General features: G+C 32.9%; 3 protein-coding genes across 4 annotated transcripts; 1 reads left to right on the top strand and 2 right to left on the bottom strand.

The window, feature by feature from the left end:
• Positions 1–271: 271 nt before the first annotated feature.
• On the bottom strand, positions 272–1033 carry LOC107363499 (uncharacterized). The gene is made up of 2 exons (XM_015930732.3): positions 682–1033; positions 272–503 (listed from the first exon to the last, which is right to left on the bottom strand). The coding sequence occupies exons 1-2, from the start codon at positions 930–932 to the stop codon at positions 395–397; spliced, it is 360 nt and encodes a 119-aa protein (XP_015786218.1). The 5' UTR covers positions 933–1033; the 3' UTR covers positions 272–394.
• A 2006-nt stretch (positions 1034–3039) lies between these two features.
• LOC107363665 (uncharacterized) lies at positions 3040–10305 on the top strand. Of its 2 annotated transcripts, none has more exons than XM_015930927.3 (2): positions 3040–3757; positions 8014–10305. In XM_015930927.3, the coding sequence occupies exon 2, from the start codon at positions 8301–8303 to the stop codon at positions 10062–10064; it is 1764 nt and encodes a 587-aa protein (XP_015786413.2). In that variant the 5' UTR covers positions 3040–3757; positions 8014–8300; the 3' UTR covers positions 10065–10305. The 2 variants fall into 2 exon arrangements, with proteins under 2 accessions (XP_015786413.2, XP_015786412.2); XM_015930926.3 differs by lacking the exon at positions 3040–3757 and adding an exon at positions 7411–7925.
• Positions 10306–12417: 2112 nt separating this feature from the next.
• LOC107363664 (copia protein) lies at positions 12418–20311 on the bottom strand. Its single transcript, XM_089268438.1, has 5 exons — positions 19650–20311; positions 18575–19454; positions 16249–18268; positions 14078–15030; positions 12418–13129 (listed from the first exon to the last, which is right to left on the bottom strand). Exons 1-5 carry the CDS (start codon positions 20309–20311, stop codon positions 12866–12868), a joined length of 4779 nt encoding a protein of 1592 aa, XP_089124564.1. The 3' UTR covers positions 12418–12865.
• Between the last annotated feature and the right edge of the window lie 2262 nt (positions 20312–22573).

Raw genomic sequence — 22573 nt, 5'->3', positions numbered from 1 at the left:
ACATGAAAAAGGTTGCAAGATTGAACGATGAAAAGAAGAGCAAAGAGTGAAAAGGTAAAAATAATCATTTCTCTTCGCCTATCATTTTCATTATTCATTTATTTATTTCATCAGATTGGACAATCAATAACATTTCAACAGTCTAAAGTGATTGAATATTTCATGAACATTCATGAACAGTGGAAAGAAAGCAAGCAAAAAGGGCAAAAACTCATATTTAGCTTTCCAACTAAATTGGTCCGAATATGAATAAAGAAACATACAAAATGAGTTCAGAGGAACAAATGAATTTTAATGAAACTTAAAATTTTCACATTTTCTTTTTACATTTTTCATTCTTCAACTTTCCATTTCCAGGATGAAATAAGGAAAACCAAAAACAAAATCCAAAGAGTTACACATCCAATTGGTAAAATCCAGGAAATCTGAATTCGTTTACACTTTTCCGAGTAAAATAATCAGCAATTGGCGTTTTCGGCATTTTATAAGCACTTCGTCCAAATCTGTTGAAAGACAAAAGAAAAGATTTTAAATTGATTAAAAGTGAAAAGTTGGTAAACATTTGCAAATAAAGGAAATGAACTTTTCCATGCAAAATGATAAATTGTGTTGAATTAATGGATCGAGTGAAATGAAACTTTTCATCAATTTCCAGTCGAACTGATTAATCAAGATTCTTACCTTGGTCGTCCTGCAATGGCAACATATCTATCCAATTCCTTGAGGAAATGCTGAAGAGCATCCGAGGCAGGTTGAATGTCGGATGATGAATCAGATTGAAATTTTTCCTCCAAAATTCTGGGATCAATTTCTTTACTCTTGGAATCGATTCGAGACTCGACTGGATTTACATTAATCACTATTACAATAACCATTAAACTTATCACCAATGAATTAAGAGCAACTAGAAGGCTGGAAAATGATGAACTCATTTTGATGGTAAACTTGGAATGGAGAACAAGATAAGATTTGAAGATTTTTTGAGCTTCTTCTTTCAATGCAAGGAAAGCTTTCACTAACTTTGAAATTGATGAGACGCTCTAATTTATAGTGAACCCTGAATGGCTCATTTTCATTGTTGACAACAATTATCATTCTGTAATGGTCAATAACAATTGTCCATTGAAATTGAAACAGAATAATGTCAATCACAGAAGTTTCAACAATTTTTATTCCAGGTTAATGGAAATGTTGATGAAAATTGTTTTTCATTACAACAAAAGTGATTGGATAAAGGCAATGTTATTATCTAAATCGAGTCGATAACATTCATCTGAAAAATAATAATAAAAGATGTTGAGAGAGAAATGAAACTTTTTTTAATTCGCCTACTTTTTCTTATAAAAATGACTTTTTTGTTCTTCTTCTTCATGTAAGCTTGGCTGAAGAATTGGTTGATCCAAATGACGATTGAAATGTTCCATTGACAAGAACTTTATCAAGGCTTGTTACAGGTATTACTGGCCACTTTTATTGGAATTATGTGAAATTGAAATTGAAATTCTATACAATTCTTGTTACTAAATATGAATCAGTTTCAAGTTATGTAAGTTACCTGAATAATATTGATCTTTTTTAATCTCTACTCGATTGGAAATTGGTAATTATTTTCAGAGATAAATTAACAGTTCGATAAAACATTGGAAATGTCAACTTGTTCACCTTAAATTGGAACATTTTCGCTGCGAATTTCGTAATCTATTAAGTCTTGAATTCAATTGATTACTTGAGTAATTTGATGAAAGGTAAATTTGGTGGAAAATTTCATTTCATCTTTTCCATCATGCAAATCACGTAAAGGCTGTTAGGGGCAGAATCTTTAGAATCTCAAGTTGTTCATTTGATGTAATAAAATTGAAATAAAGTTCAACTTTTTTTGTCCATTAATTTCATAATCATGGTTCATCTTTGATTCTCATTGATGTTCATTGATGTTCATTGATTGTGTGTTGATTATAACTTTTGACTGTTGAGTTCCAGTTGATAAAGTACAATAACAAGGTTGGCAAGAGTTGAACAAGTGTGTCCATGTTTGGGTTAATAAATGGCAATCGTGTAACTATAATTGAAGGAAACCACAAAAGTGTTTTTTTTCATTTCTTGTTGTTTGCCTTTATTGAAAATGAGTTTAACCAGAAATGGGTAAAAATGTTTTTCCGATCATCTTGATTAGGCTGATAAATAATACCTTGAAAAATCAGGTTGAAACGATTGACCCTGAATGTTGAAAGGGTAATCATGATGATGGGTTAAAGATGATTAACAGTGACTCGTAGTAGGAAGAGTTGTTTAACCAAAAAAAAAATCAAGTTTTGTCAACTATTGGAGTGAACAGTTTTACTTGTTGAACAGAAAGAATACATTTTATTATAAAATCATTATTATCAGTGATAATTGAAAAGTGATAATCATTGTTACGATCTGTTTGCTTCATGATCAAAGCTTAATCGCAATGCAACTCCAAGCGAATGAAATCAATTGCAAAAACAAGAATCAAGAGGCCAATTCGGACATTTTCATCGAAGTCGATTGAATTCGTAGCAACAACAGAAAAGATAAATATTAATCAGGATCGATCAGGAAAAGTAAAAAAAATCTTTTTGAAGAAAGCAAAAGACCATTGAAGTGGTCCAAGTTTGTGAAGCAAATGAGCTTTATGAAGATGAACCTTGAATATGTGAATATGTTAGAAAATGATAGACATGAGAATCCTGAATGCTCATTGAAACTGGTTAACGGATAAAGACTTTGCTCAAATTAATACACTTTTTAACGACGCTTGGTTTGCATTGTTTTTTTTCCTGTTCATTTTTCATCAAGCTTCATCATCAACCTGATCGTCATCAACAACATAAACATCATTGCTTAAGACAAGTACGCTTCAATAAGCTCTACTGATTTGGTTCACTGGCCTTGCTTCAGCGTCTTTCTCAGTCGCTCTTTCTCCTCTCTCTCTCTTTCTCTCTTTCTGTCCACTTTTTCACTTCTCTGTCTTCACTCGTTTTCGCCTGTCTAACAGTCTTTCTCTACCTTCTCCTCTCACACCGCACAGTTGTACCGTAACACTCACACATACACATGTTAATGTTGTTTTATTAGTATTTTTGTTCAACAGCAAGCACGATTTCCAGACAACTTTGATCTGTATTCTTGCTGTTGTTGCCATCGATTTAGGATGATAATGATGATTGTTATGATTATTATGATGATGATGATGATGAACATACAAGTTGATGGTTGATCAGTTGATCAGTTTTTACATGTTAAAGAGCAAACAGTTTCAATGGTGTTTCAAGACTAAACTTGACTTCATTGAACAACAACCATCTACAGTTTACAAGACAATTTACCCTTTAATACACTTGTTTATGTGCCTTTGGATTAACTTCATTTCATCTTTTACCAACTATGATTGACCATTGCCATTGTCAACTCTCAATCCATTGAGTGACTAAAGGATAAACACTTTTTGTTGCAAATATTTGCTTCTCTGTGGATTCACATTGACCTTTGACAAAACAAAAGCCTTCCAGGTTTCACCTTATTCAGTGTTGAGTTGATATTGGCAATCATTTTAAAAGCCAATATCAATATCAATTCGCCAACCTGGCTAACTCAAGGGAACGTCGTGAAAGGTATTCAACCTTTGGTCGTGAATCTCGATCTAGATTGACTAGTCGTTGGGAAGTTGTCCTAGTGTTAATTGTTGTTGCCGCAGGAATCGTTATAACTACAATTGCTGCAATCAAAGCAAAAGGTGAGTTCATCCAAATCGACTCAAAATTAGATTTTCAATTTTCTCAGATTAAATATTTTCTCAACTTTAAAGTCCAATTTTGAGATTCAATTTTTGACTTTAGAGCTTCATATTGTAATATCAAGAGTTCAATGAATTTTAGTGTTTCCTTGATTCAGTTAATTCAATTTAACTGATTAACTGTCAATTGTCTAACCTTGAGTCATTAAATGGTCTACGCTTTTGATGGTCAATCAATATTAATCTTGAAACCAGGAAGTTAATACTCTCATTAGGCTTACCATTTCACCAATCATTTAAGGCTTAAACAGCAATTACTTTAAATTAACCCTGATGATTGAACCCTATTGTTGAACAATAATGGTGAATTAGGTAAACTCTTCAATTTTAAACTAAACACTAATTTGATTATACTTTTGTTGAGCTAATTGTTTAATCCATTGTAACCCATTGTGAGACACCAAATGAACGAGTGTAAAACGTCTTTTCATCATTTCTTTGATCAACATTTAATCAGATTACAATTTGATTTTAATTTTTCATAGCAAACTGAATCAAATTGAACCGATTTGACCTCTTTTTTTCCTCTAAATTTTAATGCTTTTTTGCTTCAAACTTTTTGCTCCACTCGCCTTTCCTTATTGTTTGCCAAAAATTATTGACTTGCTTATGAGTTGGTTAATTTGTTGATTTTTTTTTCACTTTACAATCATAATTACTGACACATTTCATTGAAAAGAAAAAAAAATGTCACTTAACTCGATTATTAAAAATGTATGTTGACAAGACGTTTCCCTGCTCGCTATAAGTCATTAGACCTTTAGCGCGATTACTTTAAACGGTTAACTTTTATCAACATTTATCTGATTTGTTCAATAATTGATCAAACAGATTCATCAACACTTGTCAGTAAATTGACTTTAAGACCATAACCAGGAAACTTTGAGTTGAACAAGTTGATAATGGTTTTTGATAAGCAAATGCTTTAAACTGTCTCAACAAATCATGGTTCAGTATTGAGTTGGCGAAATCTTAATAATTGTAGCAATAATCAAGGAGAAAATTGCATTTTCTATTAATATCTGAATGAATTTCAATCAAGTTATCACTTTTACTCGCAATGCGTCAAAAAATCATCATTTCTTGCTCAAGTTAATCAATCAGTGATATTTGAAACATTGAAATCAAATGTTCGATAAGTTTACATGAGAAAATAATTTCAAATTTATAATTTTCTAAGTTCAATTTCACATGTTTATGTTCATCACATGAACTATCGGAATAACTACAAAGAATGGGAAAATGTTATTCCAATGAAATGGTCATTGGGGTCAAATCTGCCATTGAGACGAATAGAGTTGCTTTAATGCTGATAAAGTCAGCATTGCAAACTGTCCACAAATAGTCTGATGTACACAGTAACTACTAAGGTTAGTCGCCTATCTGAAGATGCTTAAGCCGTATTGCAGATAACTATGGTGATCAACTAAATTGATGACTATCTGCAATTAATTGCAAAAAAATGCATGAATTTTGAAAGTTGGTGACCACCAATATTCATCTCTATGCGATAATCACATGAAATTCAATAAAATAAAACTCACTTCACTTTTGTATCCAGCCAACCTATCATTTCATTTTGTCAAAGACTATAAGTGAGTTTAGTTTAATCACTCATCAATGTTACTTTTATTTCATCCAAATGTTTGCATGATAATGCAAAATAACCCGATGATACTTTTAGTTTTGAATAAGACGAAGAAGCTTGAACTTTGTATCATCTTTGTAAACAAAAGACTTGATTCACCGTTCAAGTAATAGGATTGACTTTAACTTTTACTCATCAATTTAATGCAGCTTTTCAACTCAATAGTAATGCAAAATAAACCGATGACATTTCTTTGAGACTTTCTAGATCTTTTCACTGTTGAACTTTGTATTGAACTGTGCATTTGCCAAGACATAAATCAAAAATTAAACCTAATCCAACCTAATCTAACCTAACCTTACCTAACCTAATCCAATAACTTATTGACGTCAACTATTCAAACCAGCACGAGTTGCAAGTGTTTAAGTTTTGTTGCTTCAAAGGTTCATCTCAAGTCACTCATTAGTGCACCGTTTGAGTAACTTTGACATGTAACACTGACTCATTTGTATTCATCTTTTCAAGGTACAATTAAAGGTAAACCTAAATATAGTCCGGAAGTTTTTCTTTTAATCAATTGATCACTAATTAGTTAGCAACAATAAACGTCAATCTAAACGGTTGAATGCCATAAAACTATTAGAATACATTTTTTCTTAACAATTGTCTTCCTTTTTGTTTTTTGTTTTTGTTTTTAAGCCACTTTTAACTACTCTTTAACTTTTCTGTAAGTTCATTGTTATTAACTAATTGTTGCCAGCTAATTAACATTACTTTTAATAGCATTAATATCAATAATAATGCCAATAATAAAATATAATGCTAATGCGTGATCAGGCAAGCTTAACAAATATCTTCATTGATGTTCAACTGGGTTACCAATTTTAATTGCTTTACTTGTTTTTTTTTGTTTGCAAATACAGCCATCATCGTAATCAACAGTCTCAACATTATTATTATACAAAAAAAAGGCAGATGCTTTTTTCAGTTTCTCACATTTCAACGTTGTTTACATCTACATCAATTTTCATGTTGATTATCAACAGGCAACACTTGACTGGTTCACTTTAGCCTGTGAATTACCGTTATTTGGATTGATGTTTAATCATCCATTATTGTTATCACGTTATAATGAATTACATATAAAAATCCATTATTATTATTGCTACTGTTGTTGGTTGGTTGGTCGTTTGCTTGTTTATTATCCATTCACCCAAAAAAAACGAGGTCTCAGTTTGAGTAAATATTGTTTAACTGTAAATCAATTGAGAGACAATCAACGATGATGACCTGATTAAAATATCTGATTATTAGCTGTCAAAACTTGTGGTCAATCCATTTCAAATTTAATCAACCTTGTGAGCTTTACAAATGGTTTTACATTCAAAATGTAAAAACCTGGTTCAATTCAAAGACACTTTTGGTTTTCATCCTTTGTATTATCTCAGTGTTATAAAACTGGTCAAATTTGGTAGATTGTTTCATTTTTGGTTTAAAGTTGCTTGGCTTTTGTAGCTTGGTTTTGGGTTTGGGTTACACAGTAAACACTGTTGAACATTTAATCTGGTAAAAAGGTTTTCATTAGTTTTTTGATTTACCTCATTTTTTGTTGTTTTTTTGGTTCAGTTTTCATGATTCTCATCGAAATTAGTTTCTGTAATTACAGATAAAATGGGTTGATCATTAGTGACATTAAACAGACTTTCACTGACTAACCAATTCAAATAAAGGTAATAATGGAAGCAAAAAATGATGGTAAAGTGCAACCAGAAAAAAAGGCCTTTCTCACTTAATCATCTGTTGATCTTCAGTTTGCTTCCAATCTCATTTGACCAGAAAATTTAATTCTATTTTCACAATACAACCTTTATTTTAGACTCAAAAATTCTGGTGTTTTTTCAATTTCATGTCGAGTGTTTATTTTGTTGCTTTTGTTGGGTTTGTTAGTGTAGGGTTTATGATACAAGGAGAAATGGCTATTTAATGGACTTGAATTTTCAATCTTTGACCAATCCAAGATGCACTTGTTTAAAAATAGGTGAAGATGAAAATCTCTGTAATCACTGTTTTATAAGATTCAAAAATTGAAATTGATTTTTTCAAGCTTAGTTTTTGATTAAAATTTGTATTTCAATCAAAACCACTCAAGTGACATCTTCATTTTAATTTGTTAACTAAAATGTGCTCCTAAAAATTGGTCAAGTTGAAAATGAAGTGAAACTTGTTGCTTTTACGGTTACTTGAGTAATAAAGTGCCAATAAACAATGAACAATTGATGAGATTTTTTAAAATTTCAAGTGCCTTGAAAAGAGGGTGACCTTTCGGTCTTGTGCTATTAAAGATTTATAAACTAAAACTGCTATTGTGAAGTGCTTTTGTTGTAACCTGTAATGATACTTGTTGACATTCAAGATGCTTTTTGAAATGTTTGTGCCTTATAAATGACCGTTATTATTGTTTGAATCCAGCTTACACGGTGACCATTGAATCTAAATTTAAATCAACTGTATTACTTTTTTGTAAGATAATTTGTTAAATTATCTATACTTTCCTTTTCTTTCTTTGTTCCAATATTTACCAACCAATTATTTTCTTTTATTTTTACAGAAAAATCAGATCTCGAAGCGTTATTACTTGAATCAAGTCACAAAAGATCGCCAAAAACCGTAATAGCAAAAAATGGAACCTCACGAAACTCATTAAGTGGTGATAATGAAAGTACAGTAACACGTTCATCAGAAGTTAATGGTTCAACGATACCGATTACTGAAAATGAAGCAAACGATGAGAACCAAAATAGTCAAGTTACAGTCTCGTCAGCCTCATCAGCTTCATCGACATTCATACCAACATCATCTGTTGCTCCCAGTTCAAGTTCAAATTCATTGAGTGAAATGTTACCAGAGGCTGGAAGTAAAAAGGTTGATTTTGATGATTATCTTGGAATGGTTCCAGACTATGATGCTGAATATGACAGCATAGAGAGTAGACTTGCTCCAATATCAATAAGTGCTCGAGAGGAAGCCGTTTCAAATGGACCAGATAATCTACCAGGTTATCCACCACCCAATGGAACTGCCTTGGACCAGTTGCACCAACATGATAGTGCTGACTTAGCTGCTGATGGAGCTGGATTCATATTTGAATCGCCAGCTATTGTCAAAAGTACTTCTTCGTCCTCTCCCTCTTCCTCACTCTCGTCTCCTACTTCATCTTCTGATTCATCTATATCAGCTCCATCATCTTCTTCCTCTTCACCTTCATCATCGCTACCGAAACCAGCTTACGGTACAAGGACAAGCTTACGAAACCCACTGCCAAATAAATCGCATTCTCGGCTGTCATTATACAACTCTCCGAACCAGGACTCATATCCAATATTGAGTCAATCTCCGTCTTTCGCGGAAGCACCTTCATCTGCTCTTAAAACTTTCAATCCTCAACCTTTGTCAAAGTTAGCTCAACAACAAATTGTCACAACTCCATCTTTGACTTTATCCAAATCAAGATCAAAATTAGCTAGCATAGCGGCACGCGCGGATGCCATTTCAAAACAAGCTGCTTCCCATCAAAGGCATAGTTTGCTTCAAAGTCAAACTCCTATTATTGATTATAATTCACCTTTAATAACACATCTTCTCCGATCAGCACAACACCAAGAAAGTGCTTTAGGGTTGCCTGGGTTTACACATCAACGTCTTCCTACCATCAGAATCACACCAGAATCAGAAACATATGCAAATCCATTATTAGCGCATACTCTATCTTCAAATTTGGCAGCTAATTTTGGTAATATTGCCGCTGCAAAATCAAATTTGGGTGATTATCATGCACGAACGCCGGCATCTCCCATTTTCAGCAGTACACACTTTGGAATGCCTGCTATAAGGTCAAAAAGATCAACTGATAGTGAAGATCAAAGTGAAACAGAAACACAAAAACCAGGAATTGAAAATATTTTACCTTTAGAACACAATGAAGATGATAAGAAGATGGATCAAAATAATAATAAACATTCTGAAGGAGAAAATCTCGATAATGGCGAGAAAAAAAATCTATCATCAAATTCAAATGACACTAATGGAAATGACAATGATTTATTGAAATCAGAAGCTTCCGGATACTTTGCCTTTGACGATGAGGACCCTGAACTAGCATCATTATTTAACTTGGACAACTCATTTGATAAACCATCTCCTATGAAGACACCATTCTCGCTTACTTCGTCCGATAGAAGATCACGAAAACGAAGGCCACAAACCTATTTTCCTGCTACCGCACAGACTACAAAACAAAATTTTGGCATTTTAGGAAGTGGAAATTTCGAGATAATCAGAGGTGGAATATATTCCGAGGATGAAGTCAAAAGTGGAAGTGATACTCATTATGCACGAGGAATGTCTGAAACAGTTAAATCGTCTAACAGTGATTTCGATGATTACAATGATGGTTCCCTCAGTTCAAAGGTTCCTTATTCAACGGAAGAATATTTTTCTAATAATCCGGTTCTTGGTTTCCAAGGTTATGATAATTTCAAGGCAGCGTCCAATCAGCAAAAAACTATTGGTCCAAACGAATCACGCCGTGAATCAACTGCTTCAGATTCCTCGGAAAATCTTCATGTATTTGTCGATCATGAGCTGATGGCCGCATCATAATTATTGCCAACCCTTATCAAAATTATATTTTTTGATTCTGTGAAAAATGAAACACAAATTTTCTTCAATTTTTCATTGCACAAACAAACAAGGCCAACATCAAGGAAACTTAAAATTGAAGTAATGTTAAAACGTTGTATAATTTACTCAGCGATACAAGCAACTTTTATCGTCTGGTCGTCTATTTTGATACTTAATTGCAAATACTAATTGAAATAAATAACAATCTTAAAGTGTTTAACACAGAGATTTGTATTTAATATAAACACTTTTCAAAATACGTGCATCAGCCTTTTTTTTCAAGTCAACAAAATGACAATCGCAATTGTTTTCTGTTCCAATTATTATGTTATTGTAACCTTAAAAACAATATAAACTGATAGAGGTCAAGATTGGAAATGATTTAGTTTTTATTAATCAATTTATTCAGAGTTGGATCAAAGTAGCAAAAATTACTCCTCGTTGGTAACAATTAAAAGTAAATCTAATCTTTGAATGTATTTTACCAGACAATCAACCGAGCCACTAAAAATGACGGTTAATGATTAGTTCCATGCTTGTTCAAAGCAATCAATTAAGGTCTTTATTCGCATGAACACAGAGTAATACTAAGTTTTCAATAGGATAGCACTCATTATCTAATATCTTGTTTAGTAAATTGTAATTAGTTTCTCTTTATGCCAAAGAAATCTCAACAATCATTTATTATTGCAACCTGATTGAGATCTGTTGAGTGATAGTTATTTGGATTGCTCGATGATTTAACAATCATTCAATGGGAAATCATCATGAAATTGATTTATGTTGTGTTGAAAATGTAAATTATTACGAAATTCATGAACAATAGGATTTAAATTCAATAGTCAATCAACTTTTCAAATCAATACATCATGCTCTAAAAGCAACTCTTTGATTTTCTGGTTTTTTCAGGCAATTTAAAATGAACAGCCAACACCATAAACAATCAACAAGCAAATCTTGATTGACAAAATCCACATTACACCATAATTGACTGTGATTAAATTTGATTCCATAATCTGTCTAGCTTAACAAAAGTTAATCTTATTCAATAGTGATCAACATTCATGGCAGTTATTGCCAAATATACTTTATACAAATATAAATTTAAATTTTCATCCAAAGTTATCAGCTTGTATCCGAGGGAAACAGTTAAACCCGATTTAATGATGGATTTCATTTTGCCAATTGTCTAGCTTGATTAAATTGTTGGAGTATTTTCACATAAAATCCTTCGAACTGATTGCATTAATAAAAATCATAGACACCAGAGTAAATCAGCAATCAAATGTTTTAGCCAACAAGGTAACCAGAAAACAGTCGATGGCAGTGAAAAGCTTTTCACGGTAAAAATACTTTTACGACGTTTCATACTTCATTGATAAATCTAAATCATGACCAGTAATTAATGTTTGTGGCTAATTGAGCAAGGTTGAGAACACGATGAGTTTTAATTGTGAAGATGACTCGGATAGGTGAATAATGTAAATAAGCAGCATAATGAGTTTCCTTGACTTTGAATATTTGAAGAGACTGTAGTTGATTGAATATCATCCGAGTAGCGATATAAATTGTGGAACCAGAGTATTAAACCATTGTAATGGATATTAATGGTCGATTCATTTTCATCCCTTTATATCCACATTTTGTTCATGTTTAGTTGAAATCCAGGTCTTTATCCAATGCTTGATACATTTTTTGCTCGCTTCTTGGCTCATCTTTAACTCATCCTCAGTTCATTTCCAACTGTCAGTTTGACTGACTTCAAGATCGATTCCTGTCCTTGGTTGATTCAAGGTCCGGGTTAATCTTTGAATCCTATCTTATCAATGGTAAAACCTTTGGATAAATAATATGCACGAACTTGATTTTTATTGTATAACTTGTAATGAGATAGTAAATTTGAAGAAGGTAATAATGATAATAACAAAAATAAAATACTCTACACAATTTACAAGACTTTTTCCTTTTTCATTACAATCGTAATCGTAATCGTCATAATGATGTATCCATAATAATCAAGATTGCTGCCTTCTCTTGGCCTTTTTATCCTTCCAGCCTTCAAGTCTGGTTGATGATTCCACACTTTAACATTTAATTAACCAGTCAATTAATTAATTAACAGTGATTGTAATTTGTTATGAAGCTAATAAAAATCAGAAAAGTTAAAAGTGATGAACTTATTATATAATCTAGTTAATGTGACAATTGTATAAGTACATTTTGTTCAACTCACTCAATCTATTTACGCGATGAGTTTATTGACTATCAAAATGTTTTTTAAGAAAAGGAAAAATTTCCATCTCGATAAGGAAATAATCAGAGAAACGATTAATTTCGTCATCGGAATACCCTTTTTTGTTATTATTTTTTTACTATCAACTATACACACATACAACGTGCTAAATTACATTGGAAAGTTAATGTCTTTGAGTCTGTTGTAAACAGATTGTTTCTAGTATTTTTTTTTGGTTTGTCTCATTGGTGAATGCAGCTCTTTACACCATTGAATTGGGGATAATGAAGTAAAATGCAAGGAAAGAGGAAGGAAGAGCATTGTTCGGAAAGAGAACTTTAAATGTGTTCCTGAACGAAGTTCAACAATCCCGCTAGGCAGTTGTTGATTATTTACATTAAAATGTACTTTTTTTATGGGAAAGGAAGAGATGGAAAGGAAGAGGGAGATGGAGATGGAGAGATTATGATGATTGGAAAGGTTGGTGAACGTAACGTGAAAATTACAGTGATGAAGATTGATTCAGTATAATCGATTGTGTGAACTATTACAAATTCATTACACCGAAACCGTCTTCTTCCTCGTGAGGCTCACCATCGTCTAAGTACTTGCACGATGAACCACAGCAACAATTACAGCAAAGTATACAGGGTGAGGCGAGTAGGAATAACGGTGATGCCAGAAGAAGGAGTAAACCAAAACCCGCAAAAATTGCAATAACTTGAGTTCGATGCCAAATCACTGAAGGCCGCGAGTGACCCAGCTTATTTTTACAAGGTCCTTTATCATAATGACGAAGTAAAAAGTCATCCTGGAAAAAAATAAAAAGAAAAGAAAATTAGATTGATTGTTGAATACAACTGAATGTCTGTTAAAAACACGATTGGTCTGGTTAAAAGTGAATTAACAATTAAGGAGAACAAAAACAATCATCTCAATTGAGCTTTGTTTCTGGACTATTTTTCAATATAATCAACGGATATCCGATTGAACCTGATTGATAGTCATTTTGTGATCAAACAGAGCGTAAATTAAGCAAAGTAAATTGATCTTAAATGATGAGAATGATGAACTAGAAAATGAACAACTCTTACAGTATTTAAGTAAAAGAGCAAAGGGTTTGGTGTGCAACTCTATTTTATCAGGTCAAGGATGAATTTATCAGATTCTTTCTCAATTATTCTTATATTATTTCCTCCCTATCTTTTGTTTTTATTTCATTTTTTTTCAATTTTTAAACTTATATTTTACCATTTTCATGGTAAACATTTAATTCCCATGACTTTTTGAAACAGATAGCTTGACCTAAAGACACTGTGAGATAACAACATTAAGTTATTGATTGCCTTTCATTGCCAATGATAATGGTGGTGAAAGAGAGGAAGAGCAAAAAACGATTTTCGTGAGAAAAGGAATATTGAAAGAAGAAGAGGAAGAATCATCATCATCAATTACTTTCAATTTTGGGATAATGCTCTATTCCTATTTACTTTGGTTTGTATAAAATCTGAGTTAAAATGAATAAATTGGAATCGAGTTAAAGCTCATGATGAAATAGCCCATGGTAAAGCTGATAATGGTAAGGAGATAAAAATTTTGAATGGTAAATGATTCATGTAATTAATTTAATAGCATTAATGGCATTTGAATGACGAAAGCGTAACTCTTATAAGAAACTATTGATTGCTTTTCACTAAAACACAAACACATGACGCAAAAAGCAGATGAATTGCTTTAGAAACAAAAGATAAGTACTTACTTCGAGGGACTGAAGGCAAAACCAACAGAACACATGTTTACATTTACGGCACATCATTTGGGCACATCCGTCATCCCTTTCAATCCAAACTGAACATCTTGGACATCTTTTGATATTATTTACACAATATGATGAACTATCTTGATTGTTAAGCAACAGGGCAAGGTCATCATCTTCTCCGGAGGGCCAACACGATGTTCCAGGATGGTAAGATTTACGACAAAGATTACAATAGGTTTCTTTACATTTTTGACAGTAAAACGAAGCTTTATCTTCCACAATGTTTGTTTTGGTTGATTGGGTCGACTTTGATGAGGTAAATGATGACGAGGTTGGCAATGAAACTGAATTTGGTTTTGAGATTATGCAAATGTTACAACAGTTGGGTTTGGGACACCATGTTCGATTTGGATCCTCGTCAACTTCTTGGTACAGTTTATATTTTTTGTACAAATCAAATATCTCTGATGAAACCAGCAATTGAATTTCTTGCGGTGTAAAGCGATTTGGGGACATAGTTCTTATCAAGGAATTCATCATTCGACCAGACGAAGAACTAATCAGGTTATTGGGTTGGTGTTGCTTCAATAATTTTGCTAATTCTGGACAATTTGAGTCAGGGCAGGTTAAATTACACACATTATTGTTCTCTTTGATGTTGATGGTGAGATAAGTTCGCAGGCAATTTATACAAAAACGACATCCACAAGACCAAATTGTGTGCATTGAAGGTGATTTTACATCATTTAAACAGAGAAAACATTTTTCTATTGAACTGCGAGATAAATTAAGTGATGAATCTATTTTACGAACTTTGGTACCACCAAATGAACCACGATGAGAATAAGAGCCAAAATTGGAACGACGGGTCACTGGAAGGTGGGATATCGATGCAGATGAGTATGATGATGATGAGATAAGTTTATTTTCTTTTGGAATACATTTAGTAGAAACTGTTGGTTATGATGGTGAATTCAAGAAGGTTGAGATGAATCAAATAAAACAAAACACACGGTCAATATTCAGACCAAACAGACATGAAGTCAAAATATTCAATTTAAACAAGTTTATTAAAAATTGTTGTAGATGATGAAGAAGCAATTGACAGATTCAACTTAAGTGAATTAACACCAAGAGGACAATACAAAAAAGATACAAAACTAGTTAAGTTTAAACAGACAACAAAAGTACACCATCGACATACAATATACACCATAAGTGTTAGTGTGACATTTTAGGTATTTATAGTAGGCCAGGTAAGACAGCCCTTTTGAGTCCTCGGTGAGTAAGAGTTTGTTTGACGGTTGAGATGGACAAGTGGAAGAAAACCAAGGAATGTGAGTTCCTCTAGGGATTTGTGTTTGTTGGTAGCAAGAGGTTGAAAATAGCTTAAGTAGGTAAAAATGGTCAAGTTGAAGGGTCAAAATAGCTTCTAGGTTTAAGGGGTGAAATTAGGTGTTGTAGTTAGTTAGAGTAGGCCAATAGTAAATGATTAAAGAAAAGATCAAGTTATTAGGTTGAATGGTTGAGATACAGTGGGCACTTTCCCTAGGACTTTTGAGGGTTCATAGTTCATGGAGAAACTGAGGTTTTCTCATGAACTATGAGTTGTACAGGTAAACAAATGTTACCAACAGATTTGTCTCAACAAGAGGAAGCTAATGATATGTAGAAATATTAAGGAATATCAGAGGTTCCTTATTCAGTAGCTTCATGTGGTGAAATGTACGGGAAAAGGTAAAAATAAGGGTTTTTCATAGTTATCAGTGAAATGACTTATCAGGTCAAAACTAATTATTAATCATTAAGTTCATGATGATGAACTATGAGTGAATAAAGTGTTGAATGTTAGTCAGAGTCATTATTGGTGAAGTTGGAAGATGAAACGAGAAAAAGTGAAAAAAGTCAAAAATTGAAATGAATTTAGATTAAAGGTAAATCATGACTAATAAGTCAAATTGAACATTTAGATAGATAGAAAGGTTAGTTTAAGTTATGATAAATCAAGTAATGTTGATATTTTCAACCAACAGCCTCCCTTGCTATGAACAAACACAATTAACTGATGTTGAGCAAATTGATGCATTTGCTTAAATTTGCTGGTGTTAACGATTTGGTTAACATATCGGCTGGTTGCTTAGTTGTTGGAATATACTCAATTCGTATTTTACCATTTTCTTGATGGTCTCTAATAAAATGAAATCGCATATCAATATGCTTGGTCAGTTTCGGTAAACAGCTATTTTTTGATAAAAGGATTGCTCCTTGGTTGTCACTGTAAATGGTGATTGGAGTGGTTATGTTGACATGTAATTCAGTTAGCAACTGAATGTACCACAAAACATCTTTAGTACATTCCGAGATTGAAACGTATTCAGCTTCGGTTGTCGATAAGGCAACACTTTTCTGGAGTCTCGAAGCCCATGAAACTGGTGAATCTCCAAGTGTGACAGTAAAACCATTTGTTGACTTTCTTTTAACCAAGTCACCGCCAAAGTCAGCATCACAATAACCATGTAGTTGAAGATCAGGATTAGGATAATTGTAGATGATGCCATGATCAATTGTACCTTTAAGGTAACGGAAGATTTTCTTGATTGCTCCCCAATGAATTTCGTTGTAACATGAGTTGAATTGGCTGGCTTTGTTAACCTGAAAGGTAATGTCAGGTCGAGAGATGATCGAGAGGTACAATAAAGCACCAACAGCTTCTTGATATGGAATCGATGCATCAGGAGCATCATTAGTTGCAATTAGTTTAATGTTAGGATCGCCAGGAGAACCAATTGGTTTACAATTTTGCATGTGAAATCGTTTAAGTAATGATTTAACGTAAGTAGATTGCTTGATTTTAATTGATGATCGATCCGGACTCTGAACTATCTCCATACCTACAAAAACTTGAGGAGATTGGAACTTCATGTCGAAAGCTTTTGATAAAGAATTAGTTAATTTTTCAAGTTCATTTTTGTTAGTACTAATGACAAGTCCGTCGTCAACATAAATGACACAAATAGTTAGTGCATTTTGATTGTTAACAAAAATACATTGATCAGCTTTACACTGAGTGAATTTATGGTTAGTAAAAAACTCAACAATTTTTGCATTCCACTGACGTGGAGCTTGTTTTAGGCCATACAAGCCTTTTTTCAATTTGAACACTTTACCACTTTTGTCATCAAATCCAATCGGTTGTCGCATATAAATCTCTTCGTAGAGATCACCATAAAGAAATGCAGTTTTAACGTCGAACTGTAATAAATACATTTTGTTAGCAGCAGCAATTGAAAGTATTGCTCGTATCGAGTCATAACGAGCAACTGGACTGTAAGTCTCGAAGTAGTCCACTCCATATTTTTGAGAGTAACCTTTAGCTACTAATCTAGCTTTGAACCTCTCAATAGTTCCATCACTTTTTCTTTTGATTCGGTAAACCCATCGACATGAAATTATTCGTTTACCTTTTGGAAGTTCAACTAAATCATAAACATTGTTATCATTTAAAGATTTCATTTCATCTTTCATTGCGTTTAACCAATTAACTGAGTCTGCTGAACTCATCGCTTCATCATAACTTAATGGTTCCAATATATTATCAGAAATTGAAGCAAGACACATGTTAACAAATGAATTTCCTTTTAGATTTAGATTGGTTACTTCGTCCTCATCAAGTGGATCATAAATTATTGTCTCATCACTATCAGAGTCATTTTCATCTTCATTTTCATCTTCATCATTGACTCCACATAATTTTCTCAAGTTAACAACTTCATCACTGTTAACACTGTCAATTGTAGCTTCACCATTATCATCATTTTCAGAAAATTTTACATTACAGGTGACACTAATTTTGTTGGTAAATGGATCGTAAACACGATAGTTTTTTGTTGACTCGGTATAACCGATGAAGATACATTTCTTGGACTTTGCGTCCCACTTCTTTCTCTGTTGATCAGGTATTTTGACGTAAACAACACAACCAAAAACGCGAAGATGGTCGTAACAAGGTTTTTTATTGTACCAAAGCTCATAGGGTGTTATCCCTTTATGTTTTTTGTTAATTACTAAATTCATTACATAGACAGCAGTGTTCATTGCTTCGGCCCACAGTCTTTTAGGTAATTTACTTCCGAATAACATTGATCGTGCTAATTCAGCAATTGACCGATTCTCTCTTTCGATCAGTCCATTCTGTTGAGGAGTATAAGGACAACTCAACTCGTGAGTAATAACATTGTTTTTCAAAATAGTTTCAACCTTATTATTAACGAACTCTAATCCATTGTCGGACCTCATTATTTTTACCTTTGAACCGGTAACCTTTTCAGTTTCTTTAATATGTTCATCAATTTTAGCAAAAGTATCTGATTTATGAGCAATAAAGTAAATTGATCGAAAAGAACTAAATTCATCTTTTATAACTAGAGCATAATTTGAACCTTTAATTGATGACACTTCCATTGGACCAACTAGATCGCAATGGAAAGCTTCACCAACCTTTACTTCTCTAGGTACTGAAGTCTTGAATGACTTTGAACACATTTTACTCTTCATACAGCCATCACAAACAAATTTATTAGGGTCAAAATCAATCTTTATTTTAGGTAGCAAACCTTCTTTGGACATTTCAATGATTTTATGGACGTTGACATGGGCAAGTCGTTTATGCCACTCACTTAACGAAGCATCTCTAGCAATTAAAGCAAAATTATTTTCATCTTTTCTAGTCTTCAAATTTAAAACAAATGAGTTTCCGACTGGTTTACAAGTCATCAATACTTTACCCGACTTACTATCACTAATTTCTGTTCCTTCTAATGAGGAAAATAACTTGTAACCCTTTTTCATTGCTTGCATCCACGAGAACAGGTTAAACTTACCAAGACGAGGTGTAAATAATACATTCTCAAGTTTACAATTGTTCCACTTTTTACCATCAAAGCATTTAGCTAATACAGTACCTTTAGCAATACCAGTAATTTTATTACCATCTCCAATAGTCAAAGGTATTGGATCTTCTAATTCAACAAATTCACTAAAACTATTGATGTCACTTGTACAGTGATAAGAGCAACCTGAATCCCAATACCAAACTAACTCATTTGATCTATCTTGATGTGCTGTATAAGCAATATCATGTTGTTCATTCATTTCATTTTCATTATTGGTCAAAGCTACATTAGCTTGTTGTTCGGTATTTCTGTTTGAATAATTATTTCTATTGGAAGGTAAGTTAACATTATTAGGGCGCTGAAAATTCCTATTTCCTCTGAAATTATTGTTGTTATTACTTGAGTAATTTTGTCTGTTAGAGTTATTGTTATTATTGAAATAATTGTTACTTCTGTTTTGATTGGTAAATCTGTTTGAATTATTCCTGAAGTTATTTGATTGAGAATTAAAATTGTTTCTTTGATTGTAGTTGTTGTTATTTCTATTGAAATTATTGCTATTGTTGTTGTTGTTGTTTGGTCTTCGTCTACAATCATTTTTCAGATGTCCTTTAAGACCACAATTGAAACAAAATTTATCTTTCACATTATAATGAATTTTATTCGCAGGTTTAACTAACAAGGCTTCACCTTTCTTACTTGGGTTACCTTCATTTAAACGTTTCTCTGTTCGCAAGAGATTAGCTTTCAACTGAGCTAAAGTAATTGAATCACCTGTATCTATTCTCATTTCAATATTTTGTCTAAAATTTTCATAAACAATTGGTAAATCATCCAAAACTTTCATTACCAGATTTTCTTCATCAACATCAATTTTACGATCTTTATTTAACTTAATAGCAGTCTCAAGTTCGGAGAAATAACTAGCAACTGTGTGAGCCGAAGTGAACTTTACTTCAATGATTTTTCTTTTAACACTAAACGAGCTTTGTTTAGTTCGCTCTTCTCGAAAATTAATTATATTGGTAAACATTTCATGAGCAGTGGTAGCATTAATAAATAAACTTGTTAGACTTACATCTTCGGAATCAATACTAAGCATTATTAGCTGTTGAGCAGTGGAATCCTTGACATCCCATTCATTGATTTCGGTGTTTCTTCTAGTGATGTCACGTTGAGTGAGAGTAAGAATCTCATCAGCATTATATTCAGATGGACGTGATGATGAACCGTCGAGGATTTGAAGTATTCCTTTGGATTTGCAGATGGTTTCGATGGATCTCTTCCAAACATAGTAGTTGGTCTTGGTCAATTTAATAACTTGGATATCGTTGGTAATCATGATGGTGTTGTCAGTGATGGTTATTCAAAAGGATGATGTTTAACTAGTAGACACAATAGCCAATATTCAGGCTCGAAGATTTAGTAACAAATACTAATGACAAAACAAACACAAGTCAGCAAAGCGTGACTGGGCCCATAACCTGTTGGTTATGATGGTGAATTCAAGAAGGTTGAGATGAATCAAATAAAACAAAACACACGGTCAATATTCAGACCAAACAGACATGAAGTCAAAATATTCAATTTAAACAAGTTTATTAAAAATTGTTGTAGATGATGAAGAAGCAATTGACAGATTCAACTTAAGTGAATTAACACCAAGAGGACAATACAAAAAAGATACAAAACTAGTTAAGTTTAAACAGACAACAAAAGTACACCATCGACATACAATATACACCATAAGTGTTAGTGTGACATTTTAGGTATTTATAGTAGGCCAGGTAAGACAGCCCTTTTGAGTCCTCGGTGAGTAAGAGTTTGTTTGACGGTTGAGATGGACAAGTGGAAGAAAACCAAGGAATGTGAGTTCCTCTAGGGATTTGTGTTTGTTGGTAGCAAGAGGTTGAAAATAGCTTAAGTAGGTAAAAATGGTCAAGTTGAAGGGTCAAAATAGCTTCTAGGTTTAAGGGGTGAAATTAGGTGTTGTAGTTAGTTAGAGTAGGCCAATAGTAAATGATTAAAGAAAAGATCAAGTTATTAGGTTGAATGGTTGAGATACAGTGGGCACTTTCCCTAGGACTTTTGAGGGTTCATAGTTCATGGAGAAACTGAGGTTTTCTCATGAACTATGAGTTGTACAGGTAAACAAATGTTACCAACAGATTTGTCTCAACAAGAGGAAGCTAATGATATGTAGAAATATTAAGGAATATCAGAGGTTCCTTATTCAGTAGCTTCATGTGGTGAAATGTACGGGAAAAGGTAAAAATAAGGGTTTTTCATAGTTATCAGTGAAATGACTTATCAGGTCAAAACTAATTATTAATCATTAAGTTCATGATGATGAACTATGAGTGAATAAAGTGTTGAATGTTAGTCAGAGTCATTATTGGTGAAGTTGGAAGATGAAACGAGAAAAAGTGAAAAAAGTCAAAAATTGAAATGAATTTAGATTAAAGGTAAATCATGACTAATAAGTCAAATTGAACATTTAGATAGATAGAAAGGTTAGTTTAAGTTATGATAAATCAAGTAATGTTGATATTTTCAACCAACAGAAACTAAACGAGATTTGTTTGAATGATGAAAATATTGATGGTCATCGTTTAATGTAGAGTCAAAATTTAATGGCTGTTGTTCCGCATTGTCAGTGTTTGACCATTTACTAAATTCATCAATGTCCCCAAAACTGTAGGATAGTTTCATTCTTAAATTTGATTTAAGAGTCGATTCTTCTGCTAGGCGAGAAATTACAGGAGTCACATTGCAAATTTTACTTGGTTTAGCAGTACCCGGGATACTTTGACAATCTAATCTAGAACCAGCTGATCGACTATTGGATCGAGCTCCACCAAGACCATTTCCATCTGGTGTGCTCATTCCTCCACTATTAGAAGAGGTCAAAAGATGGTGACCTGTTTCTGAGGCTTCAGGAAAAATGGATGAAGACGATTTTTTAAGAAAGGGGACGGTTCTTTTCTTGAATAACCATTTGAAGGTGAAAAAGTCGATAGCTGTGGATGGAGTTGATGGCGAGGGTTGCTTTTTCACATTGATCGGCCCCATGTCATTGCTATTATTCAATATTTTACTTTTTACGTTAGACGCTGTCGTTAAGGAGGCCATTGCAGGTGTACATGGTATGTGTGGAGAGTTTGAAGATGTTGGAGGTTGTGATGTTAAAACCATGTTGTTTCCCGTCTCGGTTGATGTCGGTTGTTCAATTGGTAAAGAAGTTAATAACTCAGACAGAAGTCTACTGGTTGCACTAGAACAATGATTAATCTCACCTTGATCACTCATACCTAATAAGTTGATACCTAAATTACCGCAATCTCGTTTATCACTTTTAATGTTATCACGATTATGCTAATACAATAATAATAATTGGAATAAAAATAATAATAATAAATTTATTACCTTTATCACTATTATTATTGTTAGTATGTTATATATCTTAGATAAGGATAAACTTGACTAGCAGCATTGTTTTACAATATTAACTAATACAAAACTTGGTGTTAATAGTTTCGTTGATTTAGTAGTTGGTGATGATGATGGTAGTGATTGGAGCAATTGAAATAATATTGTTGATGTT

Source organism: Tetranychus urticae, chromosome 2, assembly GCF_039701765.1.
Source record: "Tetranychus urticae isolate SD_2017Ah chromosome 2, NJAU_TeUrti_SD_1.0, whole genome shotgun sequence".
Lineage (NCBI taxonomy): Eukaryota > Metazoa > Arthropoda > Arachnida > Trombidiformes > Tetranychidae > Tetranychus > Tetranychus urticae.
This window is presented reverse-complemented; position numbering and strand designations above follow the sequence as displayed.